This window comes from Protopterus annectens, chromosome 1.part0 (assembly GCF_019279795.1).
Source record: "Protopterus annectens isolate FY-2018-M chromosome 1.part0, PAN1.0, whole genome shotgun sequence".
NCBI lineage: Eukaryota > Metazoa > Chordata > Ceratodontiformes > Protopteridae > Protopterus > Protopterus annectens.
The window spans coordinates 970033986-970047986 of record NC_056725.1 but is presented as its reverse complement, the minus strand read 5'-3'; the positions used below and the strand labels follow the sequence as shown (position 1 = coordinate 970047986).

The 14001-nt window shown below is 42.3% G+C and overlaps 1 protein-coding gene across 1 annotated transcript in view; it reads right to left on the bottom strand.

Annotated features, from left to right (window-relative positions):
• Positions 1-14001, bottom strand: part of MED23 (mediator complex subunit 23) — a 1483999-nt gene that overhangs the window by 304637 nt on the left and 1165361 nt on the right. Inside the window, exon 16 of the mRNA XM_044067991.1 lies at positions 4794-5030. Within this exon, the coding sequence (XP_043923926.1) occupies positions 4794-5030 (237 nt within the window). The remainder of the gene's footprint in view (positions 1-4793; positions 5031-14001) is intronic.

Sequence of the window (14001 nt, the reverse complement as noted above, 5' to 3'; positions counted from 1 at the left end):
CAGTGCATAAGAATCCAGGCAAGGGTGTGGTCACTACGAGTGACCAATACTGCAGTGATTTGGTGTGCAACAATGGTTATGGGCTTTTATACTCGACGACATGCCTAATTCTACATACAGTAGCACCCAAAATTGTGTGTGTGTATGCATGTATGTATATACATACATGCAAACACTTTTTATTCTAATATGCCTCATTTGCTCAAGGTAAAAAAATTTACTGGATGTAATGTCTTGTCTTATCATAACACAAAATGACTGTATGCTGCTGAGGTAACTTATGGAAAAGTCCTGAGCATCACTCTCAAGACCAAATTTAATTTCACTCCAGGTCATATCAAATATCACCGTGCAACTTGCAATTTGGTAATACGTCAATGATTAATTTACAAGCAGATTAATATTACATCGTTTGAATTTAGTGATCTGCAAACATTCAGGCTGTAGGATGCTACTTGCATGTCAAAACCTTTAGCCTGTGCATCAAAAATCCGTAATAAATGATATACAATGTAACAGCTTCAGTTTTACACAACTAATGAACAAATGTTATCTTAAATCAATAACTACACTGCATCTACAACATGGCTTGCCTTCATGGGTGCTGTTGTTCGGTTCACCCCCTCAACCAATCAGGATTCTGTATCTTTTTCTCTGGAAGTTCACCCTTTAAGGGACAGAAGCACGAATGTATCAATTACACACATTTCTTCCTCTTCCATGTCTGGAGCACATCCCTTCATCAACAGGGGGCACCCATCTACAAATCAAGAAAAACAGCAATGAAGACGTGTCACCCCACTAATAAGCAATGTACCAGAATACGCTTGCCAGGTTTAAGGGGGAAGTACAGATGTGTAAAGTTGAACTTAACCACAACAGTAGAAGTTTGAATTTCTCACTGTTGCAGTACAAACGGACAGCATCAAAAGCCGCAGCGCAGTCCCACACCCTCACGCTGACAGCTTACTGGACAAGGCTGTGGAGGGAAATCAGCAGTCAGAGTGAAGCTTTCTACACGACTTTCTTACCCAAAAGTAGAGGAGTGCTGTACTCATATACATAAATATATATATATATATATATATATATATATATATATATATATATATATATATATATATATATATTTACACACACACACACACACATACGAGGGGGGGGGGGTCTACTTCTGAATCCTGTATTACCAGTAGACTGAACTACAAAAGACAGAGACCATAAACTTAAATAATCACATTCCCAAAACTTTACAAGATCGAATTCTAGAATACCTGAATGTAATAAAACTTAAACGGCAAGTGTTTAATACTGCACTGTCTCTTTACGATTTTGTAGTACACACGTAAAACATATGGTGGACTTTATGTTCCAAGGTCTTGCTGTTGCTGGAGAAGTTTATGGAGTTTGAAAGTTTAGAATAGATAAAGAAGTGGTAATAACTGAATAGTGTGTGCTCATTTAGAACGGAATATTAATATGGAAATGCATTTGTTTTGTAAATGCAACTGTACTGGTAACTGCAGAGGTAGAGCTGTCACTTTATGTTTACGTAGTGGTGAGTAGTTAAAAAAAATTCCTTGCTGATAGTGATACAGGAGATCTTGTTGAAGTGTAAGGGTATATTATGTGCAGTGTTATGTAACACAGACCTAACCTGTCAAGAGACACATCTTGCATAACGATCCCTAGAGTTTATCCTTTTTCTCAAAGTAGTGCAGTCTTGGAGTTGGTATATTTAATTTGCAGGGAGGGGTGCAGCCCCCCCCCCCCATCTAAAGTGAAGGAGAAAAAAATACTTGCAGTTTTTATTTGTTAATCATTGTTACTATTCGAGTTTATGGTCTTGGTCTTTTCTCATTCGTTCCACTGGTAATATGGGATTTAGAAGTAGACCCATTTATATATGTACATATATATATATATGTATATATATATATATATATATATATATATATATATATATATATGTACAAAATAACAAATAACCTTATGTAACAACTAACTATATGCATAAGGAGGGGGAATCGTAGGGAGGTGTGGCTACTGCAGCAGTGAGGAATTTCAACATCTAACATTATGGGTAAGTGCAACAAACATTTGCACCATGTTCATCACTTCCTGCTGCTGCAGTAGCCTTTAGGCTATATACAGGTTGATTACCAAGGCTTACACAATTTGGGAAGAGGAAGAATATTGATTCAGGAGCCCATGGAGAATGGTCCTAGCAAAGCCTTTCCTGGAGCTAGAAATAAATTCAATTTGCAGTGCCTTGTAAAAGTATGCTTAAAGGATCATGTAGCCACCTCTAGAATATTTTAGAGTCCACACCTTTCCAATATGCCACCAAAGAAGTCATGTGTCTAGAAAAACAAGCCTTTATACTGCCTGGAACTGGTTTACCATGGCTGTCTTAATAAAGGTAATAACTAAGGACAACCACCTGGAAATAGTCTGTTTTTGTCACTGGTTGTCTTTTCTTTTGTCCTAACATAAGAAACAAATATCTGATCTGCTTTTCTAAAGGAATTGGTTCTATCAAGGTAGTACCTGACCTGCTTATGAACATCCAGAGTAAAAATTTTTTCTCCCTCATTCTGAAGATCTGGATAGAACACTGGGAGATTGAGGGCTAGATTCAAAGCAAATGATATAACTTGGGAGATGAATGAGGGACTTGTTCTTACTGTCCCCCTATCTCTGTGAAAGCCTAGAAACGGTTCACCCACCACGAGAGCTTGCAAGACAATATTGTTCTTGCAGGTGTCAGAACAATGAGATGAAGGGTTTTCCTCGCTACTAACCTCAAAACTCTGCTTGATGATCAGGTTCAGATGGAGAGACAGTTATCTTTTTAAGCAGAACGTTAAGATCCCAGGAAGGAACAACCAATTTAAGATGTCAGCTCGGGTGTAAAACTCCATTCAGTATCTGTCTAGAAGAAGATATATGGCTACATGAAGGTTGGTTATCAAAGAGGTCCTCCAAAATAATGAGGGCCTGCTTCTTCTTCTGAAGTAATCAACTAAATGGATGGTGGGTTTGGCATAATGGTTTAGGTCTTCTCCTTATAGTTACAAGGCAAATGGTTTGATTCTGACCTTGGGTTATTGGCTAGGCTTAAAAAGTTCCCTCAGGGAAGTTAACCTAGTATTCACCTATGAACCTACAGATCATGAGAAGGGCTAACCAAAGGGACTGCTCTCCCTTTCAAGGGAATAACCAGGACTACTTGCCAGAGAGTTTCACCCATGTCATCCAGCAAAGAGACATGACTGAGACTGCTTCACCAGCAACATCATTATTGTCAAAGATGCAGCAAGCCACAAGGTATCCAACAATGGAAGCAGAAGGGAGGATCTCTGTAAGCTCATGTGTAGCAAAGGCATGACCTGGACAGCATAGCTGTAAACCTTCTGTCTCCAAAATGAGGAATACAAGCCCTTATAATGTGGAACAAATGGCCAAAACGTGGAACACATACTAATGGCTTACTAACAACTTCAACTAGGAAGGTCATAGGGTGGTTAAAATATGCTGGCTTTACTTATAAAGGAGATCTTGTAATCAATTAATATGATTAATTTCTATTTACTATGGATTTCACTTAAAAAATTACTAATACTGAATGTGTGACAGACCCTTGCAATGTGGAACTTTGAGGAACATGAACTATTTAAGACTCCAAATGAGGTGCGTTCCTCATAATGAGGTACACTTGAGAGGTATGCTGGACAGATTGGATAGGCACTTGAGAAATCTAGGCTCCAGTGTAGAACAGAACATCCTTGCCCCGACTCTCTGGCATAAATGGATAAAATTCTTAAAACAACCAGAGTCTGACCGGCAGCTCTGGTGCTAGAAGAGCGAAGTGGAGGATGGCAGTGAGCAGCTGCTACATGCTATTTGGGTGACAACTTGGGAAAACATTGGGTGTTACACCAGAATGGGATGCATCTGATGATTACATACTACCCTCATGAAGCACTTAGTGGAGCTTAAAGGAATTGCTCAGGGAAGGGCAAATGCTCCCAACAGAATGAATGGGCCAGCAGTAGTGAACATGTAGGTCTGGTGGGGAGCAAAAAAAAAAAATTCTTGCCCACACTGTCCTCCAAGCCTCCTCCTTCGGCTCCATGGACAGCAGCAATGCAGAAAGAAGCTGTATACCCTGGGACAGGATGTCTTGCCAAAAACTTACTCCAGTTAGCATAGGCGTTAGTGAAGTGCATCTAATTTCTTAGGAGTCTAGGATGCAGGTGCTTCCAGGCTACATATTTGCCATTTCTAATAATAGGTTCTGCATGAGAATGATGCAATGTTTCATCTACTCTTTCACCTGATGTTTATACAGACATTTTTTTTGGGGGGTGGGGGGGGGGGGGGCAAAACCAATCCAAACTGAACTTATGCAGATTGAAGGGTTTCTCAAAAGTGTGTGTGTTATCTGGAAGGGAGTTGTAGGGATGAGGTCTCACTGTCCTTATACTTCTTCAAGATAGCACCTTCAGGTTCTCTGAAACTTCTCGGGATTTAGAAAGGGAAGAGCAACCCCAAGCTTTGGTCTTTGCTATGAAAACAGGTGTTATCTTGCTATCTACTAGACTTTTATCACCAGGAAAGTTCAGGAAATACTTTTCTTAAAAGGCAGGTAGTTTCTAAGTATACTATAAATGTACAAATGGACAAAAGGTCAGAAAAAACAATCCAGATTTATGAAGCTACCCAGCCAGCAATGGATTTAAGATATGTACAAACTGTAAAAGAATCGCAAAAACATTATGAAAGGATATTGTCTACTAATCGTCCAATTAGTTTGCAGTAATACATGTCATCGGGAAACCAGGGATTATCTTCTCGGGGAGTCATGGCACATTTAAGGTAAATCTCGCTGAGGCACCATCCCTGCGGCCGATTATCCTTCAAGGAACCAATGATGGCATGAACAAGCTTTCTTTTGAGACCTGGTCGATCTCGCAAGTGCATTTCATAGTAATGCAGAGTATTGTAGAGGTATGTTATTGGACGGTCTACAAAAAATAAATACATTTAAAATTTAGTATTTCTTTGAAAAAAGAAGAAAAAGAGTAATGAACTTCAACAAAACATAATGAAAGTAAGGAAATACAGGATCATTACAATGACATATAAAGTACAGTTTTGTACCTACCATAAATGTAGATGTCCGATAGGAATGCATCTGCAGTCTTTACAAATGGGTTGTCCTGTCGTCAGGCAGCCCTTCGGTCGGCCGGATTCCAAAGTCTGGGTCTGGCTTCGGCTGGTGTCGCATTTCACCCGACGTCATTGCGGCACTTCTTCGGGTATAAAGGCATCAGCCGACGCCATTTTCCTCAGTGTTTCTTGCCCCAGATGCCAGGTGCCCTCTTGGATGGCTAAATTTGGATAAATGCCAAAGTTTCCAAATAGTAGAGAGCAAACACATAAAATAAGCATGTATGTACATATATACAAACAAATACACCATAATAGATCCGCCCCAAGCTAGCTGAAGGTTCGCAAATACCCTAGGAGTATCTCAGAGGCGAAGGTAGGTGGGTAATCCTGACTGCAGATGCATTCCTATCGGACATCTACATTTATGGTAGGTACAAAACTGTACTATGTCCTTCAAGGATGCATCTGCAGTCTATACAAATGGGTAGAATACCATAGCTAAACTAGGGAGGAGGAGGAAAGAGTAGAGATTATGGTGTAGTTAGGATCCCTTGCAAAACAGCAGTGGCAAAACCTGCTCGGGATCTAGAGTATAGAGGTAAATTGTAATGCTTGGCAAATGTATGCACGGAGGTCCAAGTAGCAGCCTCTATAATGTCCTTGGTAGCCACTCCTCGTAAGAAAGCTGTGGTAGTGGCTGTAGCCCTTGTGGAGTGAGGCCTGATGTTCTCTGGAGTTTTCTTTCCATGGTAGGAGTAACAAAATCTAATGCAACTTCCTATCCATTTGGAGATTGTCTGTTTTGAAATTGGTTTTCCTTCCTTTCCTGTTGCATATGCTACCAGAAGCTGGTCAGTTTTTCTATTGTTTTTTTGTCCTGTCCAGGTAGTAGCGTAATTGTCTATGTACATCCAAGGTATGCAAGAGTCTTTCACCCCTGTTCTGTGGGTTGGGGAAGAATGTAGGTAGGTGGATAGCCTGATTTAAAGAGACTCTGGATACCACCTTAGGCATAAATGTAGGATTTGTTCTCATGGACATTCTATCTTGATGGAAGATCAGGAAGGGTTGCACTGCCATTAATGCCTGTAGTTCAGAGACCCTTCTTGTTGAAGTTATTGCCAGCAGGAAAGCAGTCTTCCAGGATAAGTATTGTAATTCTGCTGTTGCTGCTGGTTCGAAAGGGGGAAGTGTCAATTTTTCTAGCACAAAGTTCAAGTCCCATGCTGGCAATGGAGGTTTCCTGGGAGGTTTCACATTTTTAATTCCTCTTAGAAACTGTCTGAGCAGAGGATGAGAGAAGACAGGAGGATCCAAGCTGTATTCTGCTGAAATAGCTGATGCATGTATTTTGATGGAAGAATAGGACAGGCCTGTATGGAAGAGCTCTGCCAAGTACTCCAGGATGTTTGCTATGTTCACCAGTGTCACATCTTGCCCCTTTGCAGTACTCCAAATGAGATATCTTTTCCATTTTGCTGCATAATTCTTTCTTGTTGAAGGTCTACGAGCCTCCAGGATTATGTCTTTAACCCTTTGGGATAAATTTGGGTTAATTGCTGTTATGTAATGTTCCAGGCAGTTAGCTGCAGAGTTTTCAGGTTTGGATGCAGGATGTTGTAGTTGTGCTGTGTTAACAGTAATGGGATCAGGGGTAGTGTCCATATTTGTTCCCGGGACATGCTCCTCAGCAATGGATACCAATGTTGTCTTGGCCAGTCTGGAGCTATCAGAATGATCCTCGGACGTTCCTCTTTGATCTTCAGAAGCACCTTGTGCATCAAAGGAAGTGGTGGGAATGCGTATGCTATCAGGTTTTTCCAACTGAAAGATAGGAGTCCACCTTCCAAGCAAGTGGGTGGTGCGTCCTTGTGCAGAATTTCTTTAGCTGGTGATTGAGTGGGGATGCAAACAAGTCTATTTGTGGTAATCCCCATTCTCTTGTGATGGCTTTGAAGATGTCCGGATGCAGCATCCATTCGTAGCATCTGTGGTAGTTCTGCTTAATATGTCTGCTAGAATGTTTTCCTTCCCGGTACATAAATTGCTTGTAACTGAATGTTGTAGCCCAGAGCCACATCCCATAGGTCCAGTGCCAGCCGCATAGAGGGTATGAATGTGTGCCTCCCTGTTTGTTGATGTACCACATAACTGTGGTGTTGTCTGTCCTTATCATCAACTGACCTTCTTGGAGAAAAGGTCTGAATGACTGGATTGCCAATTTTACTGCCATCATTTCCTTTAGATTTATGTGCAGGTGCAGCTGGTCTTGAGTCCATAGGCCTTGAATGCACTTGCCCAGCATGTGTGCCCCCCAACCGAGGTCTGAGGCATCTGTCGTGATGGTTTGTCTTGGTTGACTTTTGCAGAAGGGCAATCCTGCGTTTGATTGACAGGCCTGAGACCACCATAGGAACTCTTGCTTCAGGCATGGGATTATTGGAATTTTGGTTTCTAGGCTGTGCTTGTGTTGGGACCACAAATTCTTTAGGTACCACTGTAGCTTTCTCATATGCAGTCTGGCATGAGGGACCAGTATTATGCAGGATGCCATGAAGCCTAGAGCTTGTAGCACTTTTCTTGCAGTTAGATGGTTCTGCTTTGTTAATGCCAAGAAGTAGAGGAAGTTGCTCTTTTCTTTCTGCAGTTAGGAATGCCATTAGTTTTGATGTGTCCAGTTCTGCACCCAGAAAGGTTATTCTTTGGGATGGAATCAGCCTTGACTTTTTTATATTGACTGTATATCCCAGGGCTTGCAGCAGGTAAATGACTCTCTGTAAGTCTTCAGTTAGCTTGATTTTGTTGTCCGCTTGTATCAGGCAGTCGTCCAGGTAGGGATAGATTTGAATCCCCTGAAGTCTGCAATGAGCGATTACTGATGCCAGGCATTTCGTGAACACTCTGGGCGCAGTAGATAAGCCAAAGGGCAATGCTGAGAATTGATAATGCTCTGATCCTGCAAGAAATCTGAGGTATCTTCTGCAAATTGGTCGTATGGGGACATGCAGGTATGCCTCCTTGAGATCTAGAGTTACCAGCCAAGACTCCTTGCCCAGCATGGGAAGAAGCTGCTGTAGGGTCAGCATTTTGAATTTTGGAACAATGAGGAATGTGTTTAAAGCGGACAGGTCTAGAATAGGCCTCCATTTGTTTTATTTTCTTGGTACCAGGAAGAGTCTGGAGTAAAATCCCTTTCCTTGCTCCATAGATGGTACCTTTTCGACAGCTCTCATTCTTAATAATAGAGATATTTGCTTTAGAGCTTCTGTCCTTTGAGTAGGTGGTAGGTTTGGCATTCCTCTCTTTCCTGGTAGAGTATGGAAATGGAACCTGTAACCTTGGTCTATAGTTTGCAAAATCCATTTTTCTCTTGTGATGCAATGCCAGTTCTTTGAAAATAAGGTTAGCTTTCTGCCTAAGGGTGCTTCTAGTTGTTCCCTGGTAGGCGGTGCCACCGCCAAGTCACTGTGATTGAGTTGTTGTAGTGGTGGTGGCTGTATCCGTGCCTCGCTGGTTGTTACCTTGCCACTGGCGTCCCCTGAAGGCACCCCTGGGTTGGTTTCTGCTTCTAGAGCGCCTATTCCTGCCTATTTGTGTCTTAGAGGAGTCCGGAAAGGACCAATTCTTGGAGGGCCAGTTCCTGCTAAACCTTGGAGGTTGAACTTGTAAGAAATCTTTCACTGTTTGTACAGATTTTGCCTTCTCTTCCATATTTTTTAGTACCTGCTGTGCAGGGGAACCAAATAAATTGACCTTGTCCATAGGTGCATCCAAAAGCTTTGATTTGACATGGTCTGGTAATGCCTGTTCTTTCAACCATGCATGCCTCCTGATAACTGTGCCAGTCATGGCTGATCTAAAGGAAGCCTCCAGTGCATCATAGCCACATTTTAAAGAATGGTTACTAACCTGCTGTATGTTATGTACCATTTCTTGAACATACTTTTTATCTAAAGACTCTTCAGAGGACAGCTTTGTAGTCAACTGGTCAAGCATAAACTCTTGATATTGAATCATATGAAATTGGCAGTTCAAAGCCCTAGCTGACAAAGTAGCAGAGGTGTAAACTTTTTTACCCCATCTCTCTAAGGACCTGGATTCCCTTTCAGAGGGAGGGGTTTTAGTAGAAGTAGCTGCTACAGCTTTAGGGGCCCTGGGAGATAGTCTCTGGATCTGCAAAAGGAGCCTTGTATAAATGGTGATGAGTGTCCGGGACCCTGTAGAACCTATCGGGCTTAGCAGGAGCCGGAGGTAATGAATCAGGAGCAGTGCAAGCATCATTAAATGCATCATCAACAACAGAAAGAACTGGAGGTATAGCTAAAGGCCTATGTTGTGGCAAATGTAGAAAGGTCCTAAGCCTTTTTCTGGAGTCTGAGAAATCTTGGCCCTGCCACTGAAATTGTTCCCTCATAGCATGCAAGATTTCCCCAAAGGAAAATTCCTCAGGCGGAGAGGCTGAAGGGATGGACTCTTCAGCATCAGAGTCTTCGTAAGGAGAATAAGGAGCCTCAGGAGGATCTGTATGTTCTGAGTCATCAGAGGAATCATCTGTGGATACTGGCACAGGGGGCTCTGCTCTAGGCCTCTTTTCTGGAGGAGGGAGAGAGGCCCTGTCTGGATGAGGCTGGGCTCCACGAATTAAAGAGATGAGATCCTCAGCCAAAGAAAGGATATCGGAGCGGGTGCTGGGCCTGTGAGAGGGGGATTGGCAGGCACCGTTTTTATGCTTTGGCTGCTTTAGCCCTGGCAAAGGCCTTAATAGACATAGCTGCAGGAGGCCTAGCAGCTCCACGTGCAGGGGTTGAAATATCCAGGGAATGGTGTCTGATAATTCCTGTGAAACCGCAACAGAAGGTTGGATTTCAGAAGCCGTTTCTACCAGGTTAGAAGAGGCCTCGGTAGAAGGCATGATTTCTGCTGAAGAAAGAACCGCTTGCTCGGTTTCGGCCGAAACCGAGACACTCGCGGTTTGCTTAACCGCGGTTTCGGCGAAACCACGGACCGCGAGTCGGTCCTTTTCTTTGCGTTTTGGTAATTTGCGTTGTCGGAGGATCCAACGGCATAATATAGGCAAAATCGAGCGAAAATCTGTTCAGCAAACTCCGACCGACGTCTAAGCGTCCGTCGGTTAAAAGAAGCACAGGCTAGACAAGCTGCTATGTCGTGGTCTGGGCCTAAACAATGTATGCAGTAGGAGTGGAAATCTTTATGAGGTATTTGTTTCCACAAGATAAACAGTTATTCACTTTCTCTGACATCGGCTGAGGCAAGAAAGAGTCCCCAACGGGGTACTTAGCTTTTTAGAAGTCTTCGAAGTAATATTCGGTAGTAGTAATCTCTGGATCTGACCGACCGGCACTTGCGAACAGCTTCTGCTTGCGCCACGCGGCAAGAAAGACTGGGGAAAATGGCGTCGGCTGATGCCTTTATACCCGAAGAACTGCCGCAATGACGTCGGGTGAAGTGCGACACCAGCCGAAACCAGACCCAGACTTTGGAATCCGGCCGACCGAAGGGCTGCCTGACGACAGGACAACCCATTTGTAAAGACTGCAGATGCATCCTTGAAGGACATCAGAGATGTATGTCTGTTTATATGATGAAAAATTAGACTTGTATAAACTTTACAAAAGCAATTCACAATACAAATCTGAAAAAAAATATATATATATACAAACACAATATAGCATTGTGTGAGTTTTTTTCCCTCCCATAAAGAAAAAGAGCAATCAAAACTATTACTTGTAAATGTTAAAAAATGAAAGTTATGTACTTACTATAGCATCAGATCTACAAGATACATGTTCTTCCACTTCAAACAGCAGGACTGTTGACTGCAGGAGACATCACTTCAGCATCTACAAGACTTTTCCCAGAGCTCAAGCTCCTCCCTTCACTCCCATAATGCACCAAGCTTCCATCTCTTTTTCCAGATCAAATTTACTCAAGGATTAAAATTAATAGCTAGAATACTTGCCTCTGTACCAAGGACCATAGTATTTCCTGCAAAGGCCTTGGCTCACAGACAGGATTAAGAAATCGGAGTGTCCACCTTCACAAAGACACTGGTCACTAGTGGAGTCCCTCTGGGCTCTGAGCTGGGTCCACTCGTTTTTTGGTATCTGCTTTTCAATGTCAGAGGCCTCTGGCTAACCAAGTTTGCAGAAATTGTAAACTAGGTACAGTCAGAATCCCTACAAGACACAAATACTCTCCAAGAAGGCCTGACACAGACAAATAACAGGTGCTAGAGCCTTGGTCTAAAATTGAATGCCAAGAAATGCATAACAGTATCCTTTGGGAAGTCAGTTACCCATGCAAAACTACCACATCAAAAATAAAGTACACCCAGTAGTCAGAGAATTGGGAATGCACGTAAAACAGTAAACTGGCTTTTGACTTTCATGTGTCTGCAGTAGTAAGAAAATTATTCTATGTATGACATCTAGGTCTAAGGATGTCAGTGTTCCACTATACTCAGCCCTCATCAGACCAATCACGGAGTACAATGCTCCCCTTTGGTATGTACCTGACCAAACACATGCAACAACTTTAATGTTCACTCAAGTTCCTCACAAAAAAGAATACAAGGAGTAAACAACATGCTCTACATGGATCGCCTCAAAGCCCTATTCCTGTAATCTGTTTCCTAAAGACTGCTGAGAGGCAATCTATGCTGGCCTTCACAGCATCCTCAGATATCACTCTGATGGGACTGCTGCATATCCGCAAAATAAATATCATCAAAATGACCTGATTTAAGGACCTATACCTCATCTGCAACAAATATGACATACTGGAAGGTAGGCAGGTTTCTCAGAGACTAACCCTTCTCTGGAGCAGGCTTCCCATCCATGTTGAGTGGAGTTCTTTCCTATCCTAATTCAAGTGTAACTTGGGCCAGTGGATGGGGAATCAGAAATGTACCCCTGGTGTGCCACCTAGGTCATAACAGACAGAAGCACCTTGTAAATGCTTGACCATCCAAGCCCTAGCCAACATATACCCCTTAAAACAACCTTAGGATACCAAAACTTGTCAGATACATTTGGAAACAATGGCAAGAAAGAGTCCCCTGTGGTCATTAGTCTAGTATACACCTATGAACCTACAGAAAAGGTCAACTAGGCAGGTGCAAAGAGGTACAAAGACTTGCAGGATGGGGATGGCGGGAGAGTATGTTGAAGTGGAAGGACATGGCTCATGAAGATCTAACATTATGGTAAAGGCAAAACTTCAGTATCTTACATGATCTAGTCCATCCACTTCAAATATTAGGACAGAGTAACAAGTAAACATCTTGGGTGGTATCAAGACAGAATACTTCTGATGATGTTGGCTCTTAAGGAAGACCTAGACCTTGAGAATGTATTCAGTTTATAGTCTTGCAAAAGTATGAAGTGAGATGTTTCCACTCTTTAAGATGCAAACATGCAGGCAGTCAAACTTCATATCGGTCACCAACTGGGTCTCGACAGAGTGAACTAGCATTGGAACCAGGTGGTCCTCTGGTTCTTCATTCAGTCCTATAAGCAGAGGTCTCTACATGCAGCTTTTTGGCCTTAAATGGTGGCTGACCATCCAGGGGGCAGATTCAGAAGCCATAGTCTCATGTAGCATTGGTGGTACAGTGGTGGGTATAGCTGCCTTCCAAACAGTTGACTCAGGTTCGATTCCTGACCAGTGCAAAAAAATTGTACAGTTAGACACTTGTCTCAACGGTGCAGTGGACAGAACAACATGGGGTGCTTATTTGGGACTGGGGTTGGCATAATGATTAAGGTGTTTACCTTCCATAAACAAGGCACAAGGTTTGATTCTCATCCCTGAGAGGGAAACTGGTTAAACTTAAAACAGTTCACAATGGCAGTTAACCTAATATTTGCCTATGAACTTATTGGGTTGGGGGGTTGGAATGACGGTTAAGGTGCTTACCTCACAGATACAAGGACTAGGGCTTGATTCTCACATTTCAAAGGGATATTGGCTAGGCTTAAAATGTCCCTCAAGGACAGCTAGGGGTTGGTATAAAAGTTAAGGTGCTTAGCTCATGGAGACAAGTTACAGGGTTTAATTCTCACCTTTGGAAGTGAAATTGGCTAGGCTTATAATGAAACACAAGGGCAGTTAACCTAATACTTACCTATGAAGTTATGTACCTATGAATGAACAACTTCAGATATCGGTTCTCCAGATACTCAAAGAGGGATGACAGACGGCTATGTAGGGTCTTGGATAAAAGCCTGACAAATTTCACATGGCTTGTGATCGATGTCTACACCTAGTCAGAAAAGGCACTTTTCGTGTCTATCTTTATAGGGAATCTGCCTCCCATGCTTGAATTTCTTCTTTCTGGATGACATAATACAGGTAACCTAATCAAAAAAAAAAGAAAGAAAGAAAGAATTCCCAACGGGGTATTTATCTACCACAGGCCCAGTAGATGTGAAGAAGCAATAAACTCACAGACTGAATTCAAAAGGTTGCGAACAGACTGGCAGCAAAGAAGCTCTGAGGAATAGGTATTTGTATGCCACTCGTGTATCCTACACCTATGACATAGGTCATATATCTGATGTATGACGCCTGGAAGGGACTAAGGCTTTGGTACGCTGGAGGGACACAATGCTATCCCTCAGCATGATAGCCCTCTGGTAAGGAATACTGAAATAGTGATAACCAAGGATATCTCAATGTTCAGATGAAACCTATTTGTGTCCCATACCAACTTGTACAATCAGAGTTAAAAGCATTTTCAGAAATGAACTTCTGCTTTTAAGGTAAAGGATGTATTGAAACAAGAAGAACTCAGGATTGTTG